We start from the raw sequence: 15,565 nt of genomic DNA, 5'->3' as shown, positions 1-15,565 counted from the left end.
GTTGTTCCAAAACTTATCTTTTGAATACTAATGATATAATTTTATTTTTTTTTAATTTGTTGGTAAAGTTTAGATATAATTTAATTTTAAAATTTTAACATATGTAGAATGTAGTTGTTTCAAAACCACCTTTCTACTCTGCGCCAAAAAGCCAAATTTTATTCAAACCCGCCCTTTTGTTTCAATTTTTATCTTCTTCTCAAAAACTGCCCTGCCTCCTTACGGTTTACAGAGAGCCTTCACTCATTCACAAAGTCACACTGCTCTCCTACCTGTGGCCACCATCGATCTTCCGGGTTGCACTCCAGCCAACTTCCGCCCTTGCAACTCAGGCGACCTCTACCCTCTCTGGTTCTTCGCCCTCACAGATTAGAGAGCCCTAACTCGCTCACCTGCTCTGCCTTGTGGCCACTGCCGCGGCGCTGATCTTCCGGGTCGCACTCCAGCCAACCTCCGACCTCGCAACTCAGGCAACCACCACCCTCGTGGTTCGCGTTCACAGGTAATAGCTCTCACCCGCTCACACTGCTCTGCCTCCTGCATGTGGCCGCCTCCTCCGGTCTCGGACCTCGCACCGCCACCAGCCTCCAACCCTTGCCACTTTGCGTCTTTGTGCGACCTCTGTGGCTCTGTCAAGTCCCAATTTTTTGTGAGTAGTGATGTGATTCTTGTTTGTTTCTTTGTCAATTTGCTTGTTAATATGGTTCTCGTTATCAGACTATGGCTTGGATTTTTATCAATGGTCCTTTGGTCTTTCTAAGGATAAAATTAGAGTACTATTAAAAAAGTTAGGGTTTGTTCTTAACTCTTTGGATATGAGTGATAATCTCTTCCGCTTCCAACACCATCTCCGGTGGAGGATCACCCAAATGCTTTGCAGGGGTTTTTTCTTCAAATATCCAAGTGGTGTTGTGTGCCTTGTGGTGGTGTATAGTGTTTTTTTCCCCACTCAGTAAAGTATTTTCTTTTATTCATTATATAGCAATGGACATATTTTTAGCTGTGCGTGCCTGTATAGCTTAAACTACATATGTACTCATTACCAAAATTTACAGGTGCTCATTGTTTTGTATGAGACATTCCGAATGCATTCGTCAAAGTTTAGCTCTAGTGGCTCTCGTGACCTCCTTATCTGTGATGAGGCTCACAGACTAAAGAATGATCAGACGATAACAAACAGGGTACTGTACAAAATTTCTCCAGTTTAAAGGCATGTTTCTGACTTTTGTTCAAGGCACCTTGATGGCTGTGATTCTGAGTTTCTCACCTATACTTCCTGAATCAGGCATTGGCAGCTCTTCCATGTAAACGTAGAATTCTATTTTCAGGAACTCCTTTGCAGGTGAGATTCTACGCATGTGTAGCTCTTTGTGTTTCGGGCTACAATCCTAAATAACCATTAATGTTTATACTTTTATGGACATATTTTGCAGAATGACTTGGAGGAATTCTGTGGAAGTTGAGGCTGAGAAACTACTAAGATGCATGGAATGAATATTATCAACAGTGTCAGACTTTTATGATACTGTAATGCATTATGTTTCTAGTTCCTTCTTACTGCTTGGAGTATTGAATTTCCTAAATATTGCTTGTATAATATTCAAATTTCAGTTAAGTACTTAAATCTCTGTCTCTCGCCAAGGTTGCAGCAGCAGAGGCTGAGCGAGAGAGAAACCAGTGATGGATTGTTTGTCACTTCCATCGTTCATTTGGATTCCATCAACATATAAGTATGAAAAACACAGCAACCATCAAAAGAAGTTCCAAATTGCGGTGTCTAGGAGAGACACTGACGCTGAATTTTCTTTGTCCTTTTCTTGTTTTCCTTCATTCAATGCTATTCACAAAACAGTTCCTTTGGCTGCTTCAATCGCAATTTTCTCTGGTCACCCCCTGGTACTTTTTTCATAGACCTTTGCTTGTTTGTTATTTCTATAGCAAAATTGTCAAAGACATTACTATAGCAATACCTAAAAAAAATTAATGTTTTTCCCCTCCTGATGAAAAGTGTTTTATTGAAATTCTAACTTTTCTATATTTATCGTTATGGGAAGTATTTGCTTGTTTCTGCATATTCTTCTAGTAAATATTTTGAATTATGTCTGCTCTTCAAAAATGTTGTATATTAATTTAGCCCTTTGATATTAAAATAAGTATTAGTAATTAATTTAGTCATTTGATGTATATATTTAAGTCTCAACTTGCTTGATGATAATTCGAGACCAATTCAATGACATAAATTTGACTTTAGGTTTTGTTGGAAAAAAAACACGTACATACAGAGTTGGTGTTGTGCATTATGTTATGGCTAAATTGAAAAGGATTAAACTAACAGCTTGAGAATTTGTTAATCTTCTAAGAATATTAATTAAATTCAGCATTTTGTTATAATGCAGCACACGCTGGGTTCATGTCAGGAATGACTAGAATAGAATCTGTGATTTTGTCTAATCTAGTGTGGTCACTTAAAATATTTCAGAAGATTATAGAGAGGAGTCCCAAGCAGTTGAACACGTGCGTCGACTATTGGATATCGTATTTTTGGAGTCAGTTAACCTTTTCTAATTTGGTTGCATTTATTTTGTTTTGTGTCATGTGACAGAGCCTTGAGCAAATTGGTAGCAGAGCAGAACGCCTTAGGATTAAATCAAATATATATTTATATTCAAGTACTGTATTGAGGTGGAAATCTGGATTTCTTCTGATTAGTTTTGCTGCTAACATTCTTCTTGCTATATTATTTTCTGTTTTATACATGAATTTTTATTGAAGTTATTGTCTGTGTCCTATTAAGCGATTATTTTATGTTATAGCCTTAATTTGCGAGAACTGTATGGTGAAGTTTAGATACTTGTATGCTTTTTTATCTTAATTTAGTTTTCAGGACATATTAAAGAAAGCTTCTTTCCCCTCGTGCTATAGTTGTTGATTCAATACAAACTCTTGATCCTATTAACATTGTTAGTAATTTTCTTTCAACTTTATTAACACTTTTCTTTTTCTACCATTTGTCAATATCTTTGAATTTAATATTTTGTTTTGATTTATGTATTCTCAAGTGGTCAGAGCAAAAGGTTAAGTTGAATGATGCTGAGGACAAGTTAAAAGATCAAGAACATCAACTAAAGGTTCAACAAAAAAGAATTGGTTCTACTAAAAAGACAGATGAGCTTGGGACAGGCTCTAGTGATGATGAAGATGATAACAAAAGTGATTGATGTTAGGAGGATATGTTTTTTTTTATTTAAATTAAGGAATTTTTAAGTGAATTAGTTAGTACATCTTATTTTATTCATGATATTTGACCTTTTTAAAGGCTTCCTTTGTTTTAGTTTAAGTATTTTTTTTTCTTATTTTAGTTTGATTACATTTATGGACAAGTATTTTAATAATAAATATTTTTTAACTATTTTATGTTAATTAACTTTTTCATGACTTTATTATGTGTTTATAATTTGGATGATGTAATATGAAAAAAATTATTATGATGGTCTTAATATAGAAAGCAGATTGAATACAATTTATTTTCTAAAATATTTATATATTAAATAGTAAATTATTTTGTATGAAAATTGTTTGAAATATTATATTAAATTTGTAGAAAATTTGTGCGAAAATAATTTTTTGTTTTGTCTGAAATTTAATTGAAAAGAAATATTTGATTTGTCTAAAATTTGTTCGAAAAAAATTTGTTATATTTGACTAAATTCGTTAGAAATTTGTTTGAAATAAAATATATTTTTGTTTGAAATTTGTCTAAAATGAAATATTTTTACGTTTGAAATTTGTCTGAAATACATTGTTTTCATGTTGGCTAATCTGTCTAAAATTCGTCTAAAATACATCATAATAGTTAGAAATCTAGCAAATAAATACCTATTCGAAATTTGTCACAAAATCGTCTGAAAAAAATTTCGGACGAAATTTCAGACAAAATATAAATTAGCAACAAGGCTTTTTCGGACAAAAAAAATTCGTCCCAATTTTTAATCTAAACAAAGTTATATGCTCAAAATCAAAATTTATGTATGTTAACCTAAACAAAGTTATACCACTATTTTTTTTACTATATCTTTTTTTTATTACGGTATTACTTACATATAGGATGTAATGGTAGTGATATTAAAAATCAAAATTCAAGAAGATCAACAAATTTTGCTTCAATTTCAAACTTACAAAATATTGAAAATTTATTGCTTAATTATTATTATTATTATATATGCTAAACGAGTTGATTCTTAAGCGTACTACGTGCAAAAATCATAATAAATTTTTGTATGTTTCATATGTTTGAGATAGATTATATCATTTTTCTTTTAATATCACTACCATTACATCCTATATGTAAATAATACCGTAATGAAAAAAAAAAGATATAGTAGAAAAAAAATAGTGGTATAACTTTGTTTAGGTTAACATACATAAATTTTGATTTTGAGCATATAACTTTGTTTAGGTTAACAAATACATACATTTCAATTTTGAGTATATATATATTCCAGCAAAATGTAATAATGTAAAAAAAAGGTTTTAAAATAGAAACGAATAAGAGAGATTTTAAGAAGAATTAAAGGAGATTATTAATTTTTTGTTTGTCAATTACATTTCTATTAAAATTAGAAGTATAAAAAAATATTTCAAATTTAATATTATTAAAAAAAATAAAAAAATTATATAAGGACTAATTTGATTAATTTTTAAAATTTTAGGAATGAAAATGACTTACGTCTGAACTTTCAAGAACTATTTTAATTATAAATAACTTTTTTACATGTCAAGTGACATATCAACCAATCATCTCGTGACACGTGGCATTAACCCACCACGTCATCATCCAACTGACGGAAGGACTAACGCGACCAAGTCGTGTATCTTTCAGGACGATTTCGATTAATTTTGTCTTTCGAAAACCAAAATAAAGATCAGGTATCTTTTAGGGACGATTTTGACTATTAACTCTTATAAAAAAAGGTTAATATTAACTAAATAAATTCTAAAAAATACAAAAGAGTTCATACGTGCTAATTTATTCTCTTGATAAGAATTATCATTATTTTTAAAAAATTTAAACTGAATTTTATTATAAAAACAAGATAAAAGACTCAAACAAGTGAACATCAATGTAGCACAATTGTAATTTTAAAATTTCTCAATTCTCAACTAAAGAGTTCTTCACAAGAAAAAAATGATAGTGTCTATCTTTCTGATTTCATATAATATACCATAAATTTAATAACATTATTAAATGTTCTGTGATGCATGTCAAGTAAGAAAAATGAAATTTAACCCAGCATATATATGTTTGTTTCTATCTCATGGATGATCTTGCTTTTGCGCTTGCTTAACACTCAAAATATCTTTTTAATTTCTCCATAGGACTGCAAAATGGTGGACAGTGTTGTTAGCTTTGCTTTGGACAACTTGTCGCGGTTGCTTGTTAGTGAAGTGACGTTACTATCGGGTGTGAAGGATCAAGTCAGGTCCCTATGCGATGAACTGAAGTTTATGGACATTTTCATCAAGAATTCTGAGGGAAAACGCAACGATCCATTGGTGAAAGAAGTGGTGAACCAGATCAAAGATGCAGCATATCAAGCTGAAGACGTGGTAGACACCTATGTCGTTAATGCCAATAAACAAAGAAGCAGAAATATGTTGAGCAAGTGCTTCCACAGCAAAGGCCATGTGATGATGCTCCATGAGGTGAATGATCAGATCACCACCATCAAGAGAAGAATCGATGAGATCTATCAAAACAAGTCCAAATATGGCATTCAACAAGATGATTTTGAAAGTCATGCGGGAAACAAAGAATTTGCAGAAGACTCGTTGATTGCGAGAAGGAGGGATGTGGAAGAAGAGGAGGTAGTAGGTCTGGTGTATGATTCCGATGAGGTGATTAGCCAACTTGAGGGAGGAGATTCGAGTCATAGAGTTGTTTGCATAACAGGCATGGGTGGTTTGGGAAAGACCACTCTTGCTCGAAAGATCTACAACAACGACAAGATCAAGAGCATGTTCCCGTGTTGTGTGTGGTGTTTTGTGTCCTACAATTACAGAGCTCAAGAATTATTAATGAGTCTTTTGAAGCTTTTGAATTTACCTGCAGAGGAGTATAAAGATTTAACTGATCAAGCAAAAATGAAAAGAAAGGTCAGAGAACGCATGAGTGGAAAGAAATACCTGGTAGTCCTAGATGACATCTGGGAAACTCAAGTGTGGAATGATTTGCAAGGAGCCTTTCCCGATGACAACAATGGTAGCAGAATATTGATAACCACACGTGTGAAGGATATTTCTCACTATACAAGAGCAACCTTTACTTACGAACTTCCATTTCTTAATGAAAGTCAAAGTTGGGAACTGTTCTGTAAAAAGGTGTTTTGCAAAGAAAAATGTCCTCACGAACTTGAAGTTCTTGGTAGAGAAATGGCTAAAGCCTGTAAAGGTTTGCCACTTGCCATCGTTGTGTTGGCAGGTATGGTTGCCAAAAAAGAGAGGTCACCAAGAGAATGGCTTAAAATCAAGAATCATGTTTCTTGGTATCTTGCTCAGGAGGAAGAATATCGAATTGTGACCAATATTCTGAAGCTTAGCTATGATGACCTTCCCCAAGCATTAAAGCCATGCTTTCTTTATTTGGGAGTGTATCCTGAAGATTATGAAATCCATGTGAGAAGATTGTGTCAACTGTGGATAGCTGAAGGGTTCATTCAGAAAAAAGAAGTTGGACCATCAAATTCACCAGAAGTAGAAGATATTGCTGACATGTATTTAGATAAGCTGGTGGAACGGAGCTTGGTGCAAGTGGCAAGTAGGAGGACTGATGGGGGTGTGAAGACATGTCGAGTCCATGATCTTCTTCGTGACCTATGCATTTCAGAGAGTAGGGAAAATAAATTTATGGAAGTGTGCACAAATTTGGATGCTATCAAGTGTAATTCTCGTAGGATGTCTCTCCAGTATAGAGGAGAACTGAGGCTAACCGAAGATAACCAATCATCTGCACGCTCTCTGCTTCTGTTTGGTGAAAGCACTTTCTGGGAGAATGAATCAGAAGGGTGGAAACAGATGTGGAATGGCTTCAAGTTGGCTCGTGTATTGGACATGAACCAAGTGAGGCTATGTTTATCACCTCGTGGATTGACGACATTGATCCATCTAAGGTTTTTGAAAGTTACAGCATCTTCTAGAAGAATTGGAGATGATGTTTTAGCTTCTATATGCAACCTTTGGAATCTAGAAACGCTATACTTATGGATTCAAGAGTCTATTACTCTACCAAACAAAATATGGAAACTCAAGTCACTCAGGCATATATACGTATGTTTAGCGCCAGCATCAATGTCAAGGATGAAAATCGGAGAAACAAAGGTGGAGAATCTTCAAACACTGCATGCAATCTTTCTTAATGCAAGAACAGCAAGCGTCCTAAACAAGGGCATGTTCCCCAACTTGACCAAATTAACTTTGTTTGGGGCGATAGAGCTGCCAGAAAAAGAATTCTTAGAGAACAGTTTGCAGTGCCTAAACAAACTCCGAACGCTAAAGCTACTTGGCATCGCGAAGCTTCCATTAGATCCGAATGCGTATCCTACAAGTCTTACCAAGATTACCATATCCTTTGCTCAGCTGGATGCAAGAATGATAAAGACCCTGGGACAGCTAGCCAACCTGCAAATCTTGAAACTCGTTGACGGAACCATAGATGGCGATGTTAATTGCGTAGCTGGTGACTTCCCACAGCTTCAAGTACTACATGTGAGGGACGTTCAACTGGATGGCAGGTGGAAAGTCGAGGAAGGAGCAATGCCTCAGATTCGATATTGCAACCCCCCTCACATCCTTGACTAAGAGTGATGAGGTTATATTCATCATCAACATTCGACCTTTGTTTTTTTTGTGTCTCTTTCCTTGGATATGTAGTTTCATTAAGATGTTCTGTGTTTAATTTGTTGGTTCATTGTAAAATAATTATGCGAGGAGTTGCTTTAATGTTTTTGTGTGTACTACTACTCCAAGCTTGACTCACTGATTTCAAGAGGAGAGTCTTGACTATGAAAGTGGAGTGAAATGAATTGTAATTATTCATGAGGTGTTGATTGTTGCGATTCAAATGCATTTCATACTGAATTTGAATATCTTTTTTCCAAGGGGTGAAATCCAAAAGGAGACTACTATTATTTGCAATAGCTGCTAAGACAACATTGTCCTTAGCAAAATGAAATTGAAACTCGTTTAAGGTATTTGAATGGATGAAGCTCCTTACAACTAGTTAAAAATTCAGCAAAAATACCAATGATATCAGTAGTATAATGTCTATTAAGTAGTGCTTTAGGTTCTCCACCTTCTAGAAAGCAAGCTGGTCTCTAATGCAGGCTCATAGCATAAAATTAACTATGTGGCTCAAAATTTAATTTGGTAAATTGTTGAACATATCATCATCAACATTGTTCTCTTCCCTGGAATAATCTGATGTTTCAGAAACTTAGGCTTAAAGAAAAAGGCACAGCACATGTTGATAGGGTCTTAACTGAGTAAAATATTGTGTACAAATATAAATATAAATTGGAATGAAAGAAAGATTGCTAAGTTGATAAAGCACATCCACATTCACAAAGTAAAAGGTTTCCTTGTTAATCTCTATTACATCAAAATAGAACCTAAAACTACAATTTTATTCACTACTCATTATGTAAATACAAAGAAAAGAATTGTTTCCCCTAGTAGTCACTGCTTGAAAGGGGTTCCTGACCATCATCACCAATGAAGGGGCCAATTGATATGATTAGGGGGGAAAAAGTGATTGGTAAGGACAATTTTGATTTCTGCTTTCGGTTTCTCAAACAATAGGGCTTCAAGATAGTATATATCTCTTAAACTAGATATGTCATACACATAAAATATGAATGCAGAAGTATTATATGATTACTAGTATCAGATACTATTATAAAAGGAGTTCATCACCAATTTTAAAGTATTTGTGCATGATAGATGAACATGAATGATTGGTTATTACCATTCCTCCAGTAGCAGACCTGAGATGAATGCAAGCAAGAACCGAACCAAGCAACTGTGCAAACCAATACAAAATGCTCCTCAAAAGGGTTATGTTTCCTCCAATGAAGGCACCAAAAGTAACAGCAGGGTTCACATGGTCACCAGAAATGTTTGCACCAACAGAGACAGCCACAATAAGACCAAATGCATGGGACAATGATGCAGCTATCAGACCAGATGGTATTGCTGGTCCATTGTTTGTAAGTTTATCTGCCAAAAAGTAACCATAATGTTACTTTTTTCACATTTTCACTAGTATCCTAAAATTCTCAAACTACCTTGTCTTTTCTAATTATTAGCCTTAAATGTGGACTAGATTCTGGTTATAATTGATTGAACCTTAGTGTGTAAGAGTATTACATTAATAGTGTATAAAATTGAACTATAAAGTATAAATTATTCTAAACTAATCTTAAAAAGGGGGTTGTATAGACTATAGAGTGGATACTATAAGCCATGCCAGAGACTTCACCAGCAAAAACAAAAATAAGCAATGAGAAGAATTCTGCAAATGCTGCTCTAATTGCATCAGGCTGAGCAGCCTCTCCAGGAGACCCAATTGCAATTCTTTGGACTGCCATCAATTCACTAATCACAACCAAATTATTGTGCTTATTTACTTTATTTATTTATTTATATATGGTTTGGTTGACAAGTGAGGAAAAGAAAGGTGTGAGATTTTTGTTTGCTCTTTAAATACAAAAACTAAGGGCCAAAGAAATGGTCAGTAAGACTATGATGTATTATGAAAGCATGGAGCCTACAATGACTATGAGACTGAGGTGGTTCATAGAGACACTTATAATTGACTTGGTCATAGTGTTTCCATGTTTTGTGGCTGTGATGAAGAATCAAAGTTATCACAGATAGATTAGAAAGGTATCATTTTTATTTTCATTTGGGGGGTGTATCCTGAAGATTATGAAATTCCTGTGAGAACATTGTGCCAACTGTGGATAGTTGAAGGGTTCATTCAGGGAAAAAAAAGTTGGAACATCAAATTCACCTGAACTAGAAAATATTGCTGACTTGTATTTAGATAAGCTTGTAGAACGAAGTTTGGTGCAAGTGGCAAATAGGAGGTGTGATAGTGGTGTCAAAACATGTAGAGTCCATGATCTTCTCCGCGATCTCTGCATTTCTGAAAGTAGAGAAAATAAGTTTATGGAAGTGTGCACCGAGTTGGATACTAATAAGTGCAATGCCTGTAGAATGTCTCTCCAGTATCGCGGACAATTCTTGCCAACCAAACACAACAAGTTGCATGCACGCTCTGTTCCGTTTTGGTGAAGAGACTTATTGGAATACTAAATCAAACGGGTGGAAAGCTATAATTAAAAACAAATAAATAAACCTATAATAATTTATAATTAAAAACTCGAAAAGTGTAATGAATACGGTGCCGAAAAAATGGTGTTTATCTACTAAAAAAAGGATAAAAGTTAATTTTTAATTTAAAAGATATAAAAATAAATTATTTTTTAGAGGATGTACTAACAATTTATTATTTTTTCTTTTATTTATTTTTAATTCCACTTATAAAATTAAAGGTGAGAATCACACTAAATTCTGTCAAGTGTTAAAAAAACTGATCTATATATAATAGCTAGGCATATAAGAACGAACAAGTCTTCACGCAGAACACTTCCAACCTCCATCATCGGTGAACCACAACTCCATTTTCTGAAATCTGACAAAATAAAGGTGATGTCTAAATCTAGCTTCTACGTGTTGTAATTATTAAATTACTCTTTCACCTTAATCTATGACAATAATAAAGAAGTTTTGTGATCCACAAATTCAACCCAATAAAATACATAAATTCAGTTACAATTTTAGTATTTATTATTTTATCTTATCTTATCTTTATCTTATTTTTATTTATTCTTATCTCATCTTTATTTGTTTTTATCTTTCATCGACCAATGCTTTATATATATTTAGTTTTACATTTATAATTTACAACTCAATCAATTCAATCAATCAAAAAATATAAAGTACAATATTTTTTATCTTTTTTTTATTCTTTCATAATTTTATCACTGATCTAGTATTCTAGTAGTGTACGTACGTATGTATTGCTCTCATAATGCATGAAAAATATAATACATTGTGTTGAATAGATGCGATTAGCTATAGTGGTAGATCAGATCAGATTATATATATGTGTATGTATTTATGTTATGTGTTTCCGTTGCATCAATATCATAATTCCCTACCTCATGTATGACCTTCAGTTCATGCTTAACACTAAAAATTCCTTTTTCTTGTAGGAAGATGGGGGACAGTGTTGTTACTATTGCCTTGGAGAACTTGTCAGGGCTGCTTGCTAATGAATTGATATCACTTTCGGGAGTGAACGATCAAATCAGGTACCTATGCAAACAACTGGAGTTCATGAACGTTTTCATGAAGAGTACAAAGGGAATGCGCGACAATGAGTCTGTGAGAGAAGTAGTGAACAAGATCAGAGATGTGGCACACAAAGCTGAAGACATGGTAGATACTTATGTTGTCAATGCTAACAAGCAAAGAGGCAGAAACATGTTGGTGAAGTACTTCTTCCACCGAAAAAACCATGTGATTATGCTTCCTGAGGTGAATGACAAGTTTGAAGCCATCTTGAGCAGTATCCTTGAGATCCGTGAAAAGATCAATGAAAACATGTTTATATATGGCATTCAACAAAGAAACAAAGAATTTGCAAAAGACTCATTGATTGCGAGGAGGAGGGATGTGGAAGAAGAGGAGGTAGTAGGCATGGTGCGTGACTCCGATGAGGTGATTAGACAACTCGAGGGAGGAGATTTGAGTCGTGAAGTTGTTTGCATATTAGGCATGGGTGGTTTGGGAAAGACCACTCTTGCTCGAAAGATCTACAACAACGACAAGATCAAGAGCATGTTCCCGTATTGTGTGTGGGGTTTTGTGTCAAATTATTACAGCGCTCAAGAGCTGTTAATGAGCATTTTGAAGCTTTTGGATCTACCAGAAGAGGAGTACAAATATTTAACCAATCCAGAGCAAATGAAAAGAAAAATCAGAGAATCCATGAGTGGAAAGAAATACCTGGTAGTCCTAGACGATATCTGGTATACTCAAGTGTGGGACGAGTTGCATGAAGCTTTTCCTCATGACAACAATGGTAGTAGAATATTGATAACCACCCGTATGGAGAATATTTCTCGCTATACAAATGCAACCTTTACTTACAGACTCTCATTCCTCGATGAAACTCAAAGTTGGGAACTGTTCTGTTACAAGGTGTTTGGCAAAGCAGGATGTCCTCTAGAACTTGAACCTGCTGGAAAAAAAATGGCTAAAGCCTGTAAAGGTTTGCCACTTGCCATTGTTGTGTTTACAGGTATGGTTGCAAAAAAAGAGAGGTCACTTAGAGAATGGAATAGAATCCAGAATCATATTTCTTGGTATCATGCTCACGAGGACTATCGAATTGTGACCGATATTCTGAAGCTTAGCTATGATTCCCTTCCTCGAACATTGAAGCCATGCTTTCTTTATTTGGGAGTGTATCCTGAAGATTATGAAATACCAGCGAGAACATTGTGTCAACTGTGGATATCTGAAGGTTTCATTCAGGCAACAGAAGCTGGACCATCAAATTCACAAGAAGTAGAAGATATCGCCGACATGTATTTAGATAATCTTGTGGAACGGAGCCTGGTGCAAGTGGCAAGTAAGAGGAGTGATGAGGGTGTGAAGACATGTAGAGTCCATCCTCTTCTTCGCGAGATTTGCATTTCCGAGAGCAAAGAAAACAAATTTATGGAAGTATGCGAGGAGTTGGATGCCAATAGAAGCGATTCCCGTAGAGTGTCTCTCCAGTATAAAGGAGAATGCTTACCAACCACAGGTGACAAATGGCTTGCACGCTCTCTACTCTTTTTTGGTGAAGAGACTCGTTGGGAACGTGAATCACAAGGGTGGAAACAGATAAGGAATGGCTTCAACTTGGCTCGTGTATTGGACATGAACCAAGTGGTGCTAGGTTTATCACCTCGTGGTTTGAAGACATTGATCCATCTAAGGTTTTTGAAAGTTACAGCATCTTCTAGAAGAATTGGAAATGATGTTTTAGCTTCTCTATGCAACCTTTCAAGTCTAGAAACGCTATACTTATGGCTTAGAGACGAAGTTACTCTACCAAACAAAATATGGAAGCTCAAGTCACTCAGGCATGTGTATTTAAACTTTGATAATATCATATTAAGAGAATGGACTCGAAAAGAATCAATGCCGAGGATAATCAGACAAAGGGCGAAGAGATTACAAATATGGTCTAAAGGAGCATCAATGTCGGAGATGAAAATTGGAGAAACAAAGGTGGAGAATCTTCAAACACTGAATAACATCTATCTTAATGCAAGAACAGCAAGCGTCCTAAACAAGGGCATGTTCCCCAACTTGACAAAATTAACTTTGCGTAGAGAGCCGACAAAGCTGCTAGAGCCAGAAAAAGAATACTTAGAGAACAGTTTGATGTGCCTAAACAAACTCCGAAGGCTAAAGCTACTTTGCATCGCGAAGCTTCCATTAGATCCGAATGCGTATCCTATAAGTCTTACCAAGATTACCATAGGATACTTTGGTAAACTGGATGCAGGAATAATAAAGACCCTGGGACAGCTAGCCAACCTGCGAACCTTGAAACTCGTTGGCGGAAGCATAAATGGCGATGTTAATTGCGTAGCTGGTGACTTCCCACAGCTTCAGGTACTACATCTGAGTGACGTTCAACTGGCTGGCAGGTGGAAAGTAGAAGAAGGAGCAATGCCTCATATTCGATATTGCATTAACCCTCACATCCATGACTAAGAGTGATGAAGTTATATCTCATCAACATTCGACCTTTGTTTTTCTTTGTGTCTTGATTACCGTTTAATATATCTTTCCTTGGATATGTAGTTTCATTACGATGTTGTGTGTTTAATTTATTGGTTCATTGTAAAATAATTATGCGGATATTGAGGAGTTGCTTTAATGTTTTTGTGGAGTTGCTTGATCTTTAGATTCCTTTAACTGCCAGGTAAGGCAGCCCAAGTTTAATTTTTGTGTGCTTTTCTTCTGTGTTTATTATATTTGATTGTCAGACTACAGGGTATTAAGTTTCATTTGCATTTTGTTACAATGACGAATATTGTGTACAAATATAAATATAAATTGGAATAAAAGAAAGATTGCTAAGTTGATAAAGCACATCCACATTCACAAAGTAAAAGGTTTCCTTGTTAATCTCTATTACATCAAAATAGTACCTAAAACTACAATTTTATTCACTACTCATTATGTAAATACAAAGACTAACATAAAGAAAAGAATTGTTTCCCCTGGTAGTCACTGCTTGAAAGGGGTTCCTGACCATCATCACCAATGAAGATATTATCATACATATTGGCAGCAATGGCACCACCAATGAAGGGGCCAACCCAATACAGCCAATGATGAGTCCATGACCAATTAACAACAGCAGGACCAAATGACGCTGCTGGATTCATTGATGCACCATCAAATGCACCACCTACTAAGATGTTTGCACCCACAACGTATCCAATTGCAATTGGGGCTACAATCCCCACATTTCCTTTCTTTGGATCCACACCTGTGCCATAAACTGTGTACACTAACCCAAATATCATCACTATTTCAAACACTAATGCATTCCATACTGACACACCAGAGGATAATGAGAAACCTGTTGTTTTCTGCAATGTCCTAATCAGAGTCTTAGTATATTGCTTGTTGCACAAGTAAGAGTCTTTGTATTGAAAATATGAATGTAACAAGAGAATGTTTTTAGTGAAAGGAGTTATTTAATGTTAGGGAGACAAATATCTTTCTTTCTTCCACAAATATCTCATGGCAAGAATTAATGCTAAGGAGACAGAGAAAAAAAAAAAACCAAAACTTATTTAATATTCATTAATTCAAGTTTTCACTAATTTTGATTAATTTTTTTTGTTACCAAATATTTTTGTTTATATATATTGTATTGAACTTTTGTCTATAAAGATGACTCTATATAAGATACAATAATATATTACTCACCTCCATCATCATCAACCAAACTAATTAAGATAATAAGATGGTTAACTAACTTTTGAGAATTGAAGCTTTGGTTTTTTAGATTTAAATTAATTCCTTTCTTGTATGTGTTAACCACCATTAGTAGATATTAATTATTGCTACCCCATTTTATTATTAGGCAATGGCTTTAGTTTGATACTTAGCTTGGTTCCATGTATACTTGCACAAACGTTGTGATGACGGCAAGAATAGATGCTTGTGACAAACACATAGATACACGGATTTGCTAATTATGATTACTTAAGGCACCTTAATTAATTATGGCATTCATTTAGAGATCATGGTCCATGCATGGTAACCTTTCCATTTCACAGTTGCTAATTGCTGTGCCTGGTGCTTCCCAATCACCCACTCACTACTATTTCAACTTCTCCACATAGCAAAGAAATTTATCAAACCA

General features: G+C 34.9%; 5 protein-coding genes across 8 annotated transcripts in view; 3 read left to right on the top strand and 2 right to left on the bottom strand.

Moving 5' to 3' along the window:
- Positions 1–7,870, top strand: part of LOC107635642 (disease resistance protein RPP13-like) — an 11,247-nt gene extending 3,377 nt beyond the window's left edge. Inside the window, exon 4 of the mRNA XM_016339166.2 lies at positions 5,377–7,870. Coding sequence (XP_016194652.1) covers positions 5,386–7,854 — 2,469 coding nt within the window. The 5' untranslated portion in view covers positions 5,377–5,385 and the 3' untranslated portion in view covers positions 7,855–7,870. The remainder of the gene's footprint in view (positions 1–5,376) is intronic.
- On the top strand, positions 173–2,474 carry LOC110271387 (DNA repair and recombination protein RAD54-like). Of its 4 annotated transcripts, none has more exons than XM_021122233.1 (5): positions 173–649; positions 1,056–1,181; positions 1,286–1,342; positions 1,434–1,508; positions 1,612–2,474. In XM_021122233.1, exons 1-4 carry the CDS (start codon positions 542–544, stop codon positions 1,461–1,463), a joined length of 321 nt encoding a protein of 106 aa, XP_020977892.1. In that variant the 5' UTR covers positions 173–541; the 3' UTR covers positions 1,464–1,508; positions 1,612–2,474. The 4 variants fall into 4 exon arrangements, 1 of the variants encoding a protein (XP_020977892.1); XR_002362084.1 differs by having other exon boundaries at positions 174–649; positions 1,434–1,527; positions 1,650–2,474; XR_002362083.1 differs by having other exon boundaries at positions 174–649; positions 1,434–1,527; positions 1,643–2,474.
- On the bottom strand, positions 8,933–9,673 carry LOC107637448 (aquaporin TIP1-3-like). The gene is made up of 2 exons (XM_021122232.1): positions 9,509–9,673; positions 8,933–9,270 (listed from the first exon to the last, which is right to left on the bottom strand). Exons 1-2 carry the CDS (start codon positions 9,639–9,641, stop codon positions 8,948–8,950), a joined length of 456 nt encoding a protein of 151 aa, XP_020977891.1. The 5' UTR covers positions 9,642–9,673; the 3' UTR covers positions 8,933–8,947.
- LOC107637447 (disease resistance protein RPP13-like) lies at positions 11,447–13,923 on the top strand. The gene has a single exon (XM_016340860.2). The coding sequence runs from the start codon at positions 11,458–11,460 to the stop codon at positions 13,894–13,896; it is 2,439 nt and encodes an 812-aa protein (XP_016196346.2). The 5' UTR covers positions 11,447–11,457; the 3' UTR covers positions 13,897–13,923.
- LOC107637446 (aquaporin TIP1-3-like) lies at positions 14,279–14,919 on the bottom strand. The gene has a single exon (XM_016340859.2). The coding sequence runs from the start codon at positions 14,715–14,717 to the stop codon at positions 14,382–14,384; it is 336 nt and encodes a 111-aa protein (XP_016196345.1). The 5' UTR covers positions 14,718–14,919; the 3' UTR covers positions 14,279–14,381.

The sequence above is a fragment of the Arachis ipaensis genome, chromosome B04, assembly GCF_000816755.2.
Source record: "Arachis ipaensis cultivar K30076 chromosome B04, Araip1.1, whole genome shotgun sequence".
NCBI classification, from domain to species: Eukaryota; Viridiplantae; Streptophyta; class Magnoliopsida; order Fabales; family Fabaceae; genus Arachis; species Arachis ipaensis.
Note: the sequence above shows the minus strand (reverse complement) of the source record. Positions and strands in the feature narration are given on the sequence as shown.

Bases quoted from the DNA above. Each gene is read 5' to 3' on its own strand.
- LOC110271387 (XM_021122233.1), top strand. From the start codon at position 542: ATGTGGCCGCCTCCTCCGGTCTCGGACCTCGCACCGCCACCAGCCTCC. The intron at 650-1,055 runs GTGAGTAGTGAT...CAAAATTTACAG, and splicing joins CTGTCAAGTCCCAATTTTTT to GTGCTCATTGTTTTGTATGA. The intron at 1,343-1,433 runs GTGAGATTCTAC...CATATTTTGCAG, and splicing joins TTTCAGGAACTCCTTTGCAG to AATGACTTGGAGGAATTCTG.
- LOC107637448 (XM_021122232.1), bottom strand. From the start codon at position 9,641: ATGGCAGTCCAAAGAATTGCAATTGGGTCTCCTGGAGAGGCTGCTCAG. The intron at 9,271-9,508 runs GTATCCACTCTA...ACTTTTTGGCAG, and splicing joins AGTCTCTGGCATGGCTTATA to ATAAACTTACAAACAATGGA.
- LOC107637447 (XM_016340860.2), top strand. From the start codon at position 11,458: ATGAACGTTTTCATGAAGAGTACAAAGGGAATGCGCGACAATGAGTCT.
- LOC107637446 (XM_016340859.2), bottom strand. From the start codon at position 14,717: ATGATATTTGGGTTAGTGTACACAGTTTATGGCACAGGTGTGGATCCA.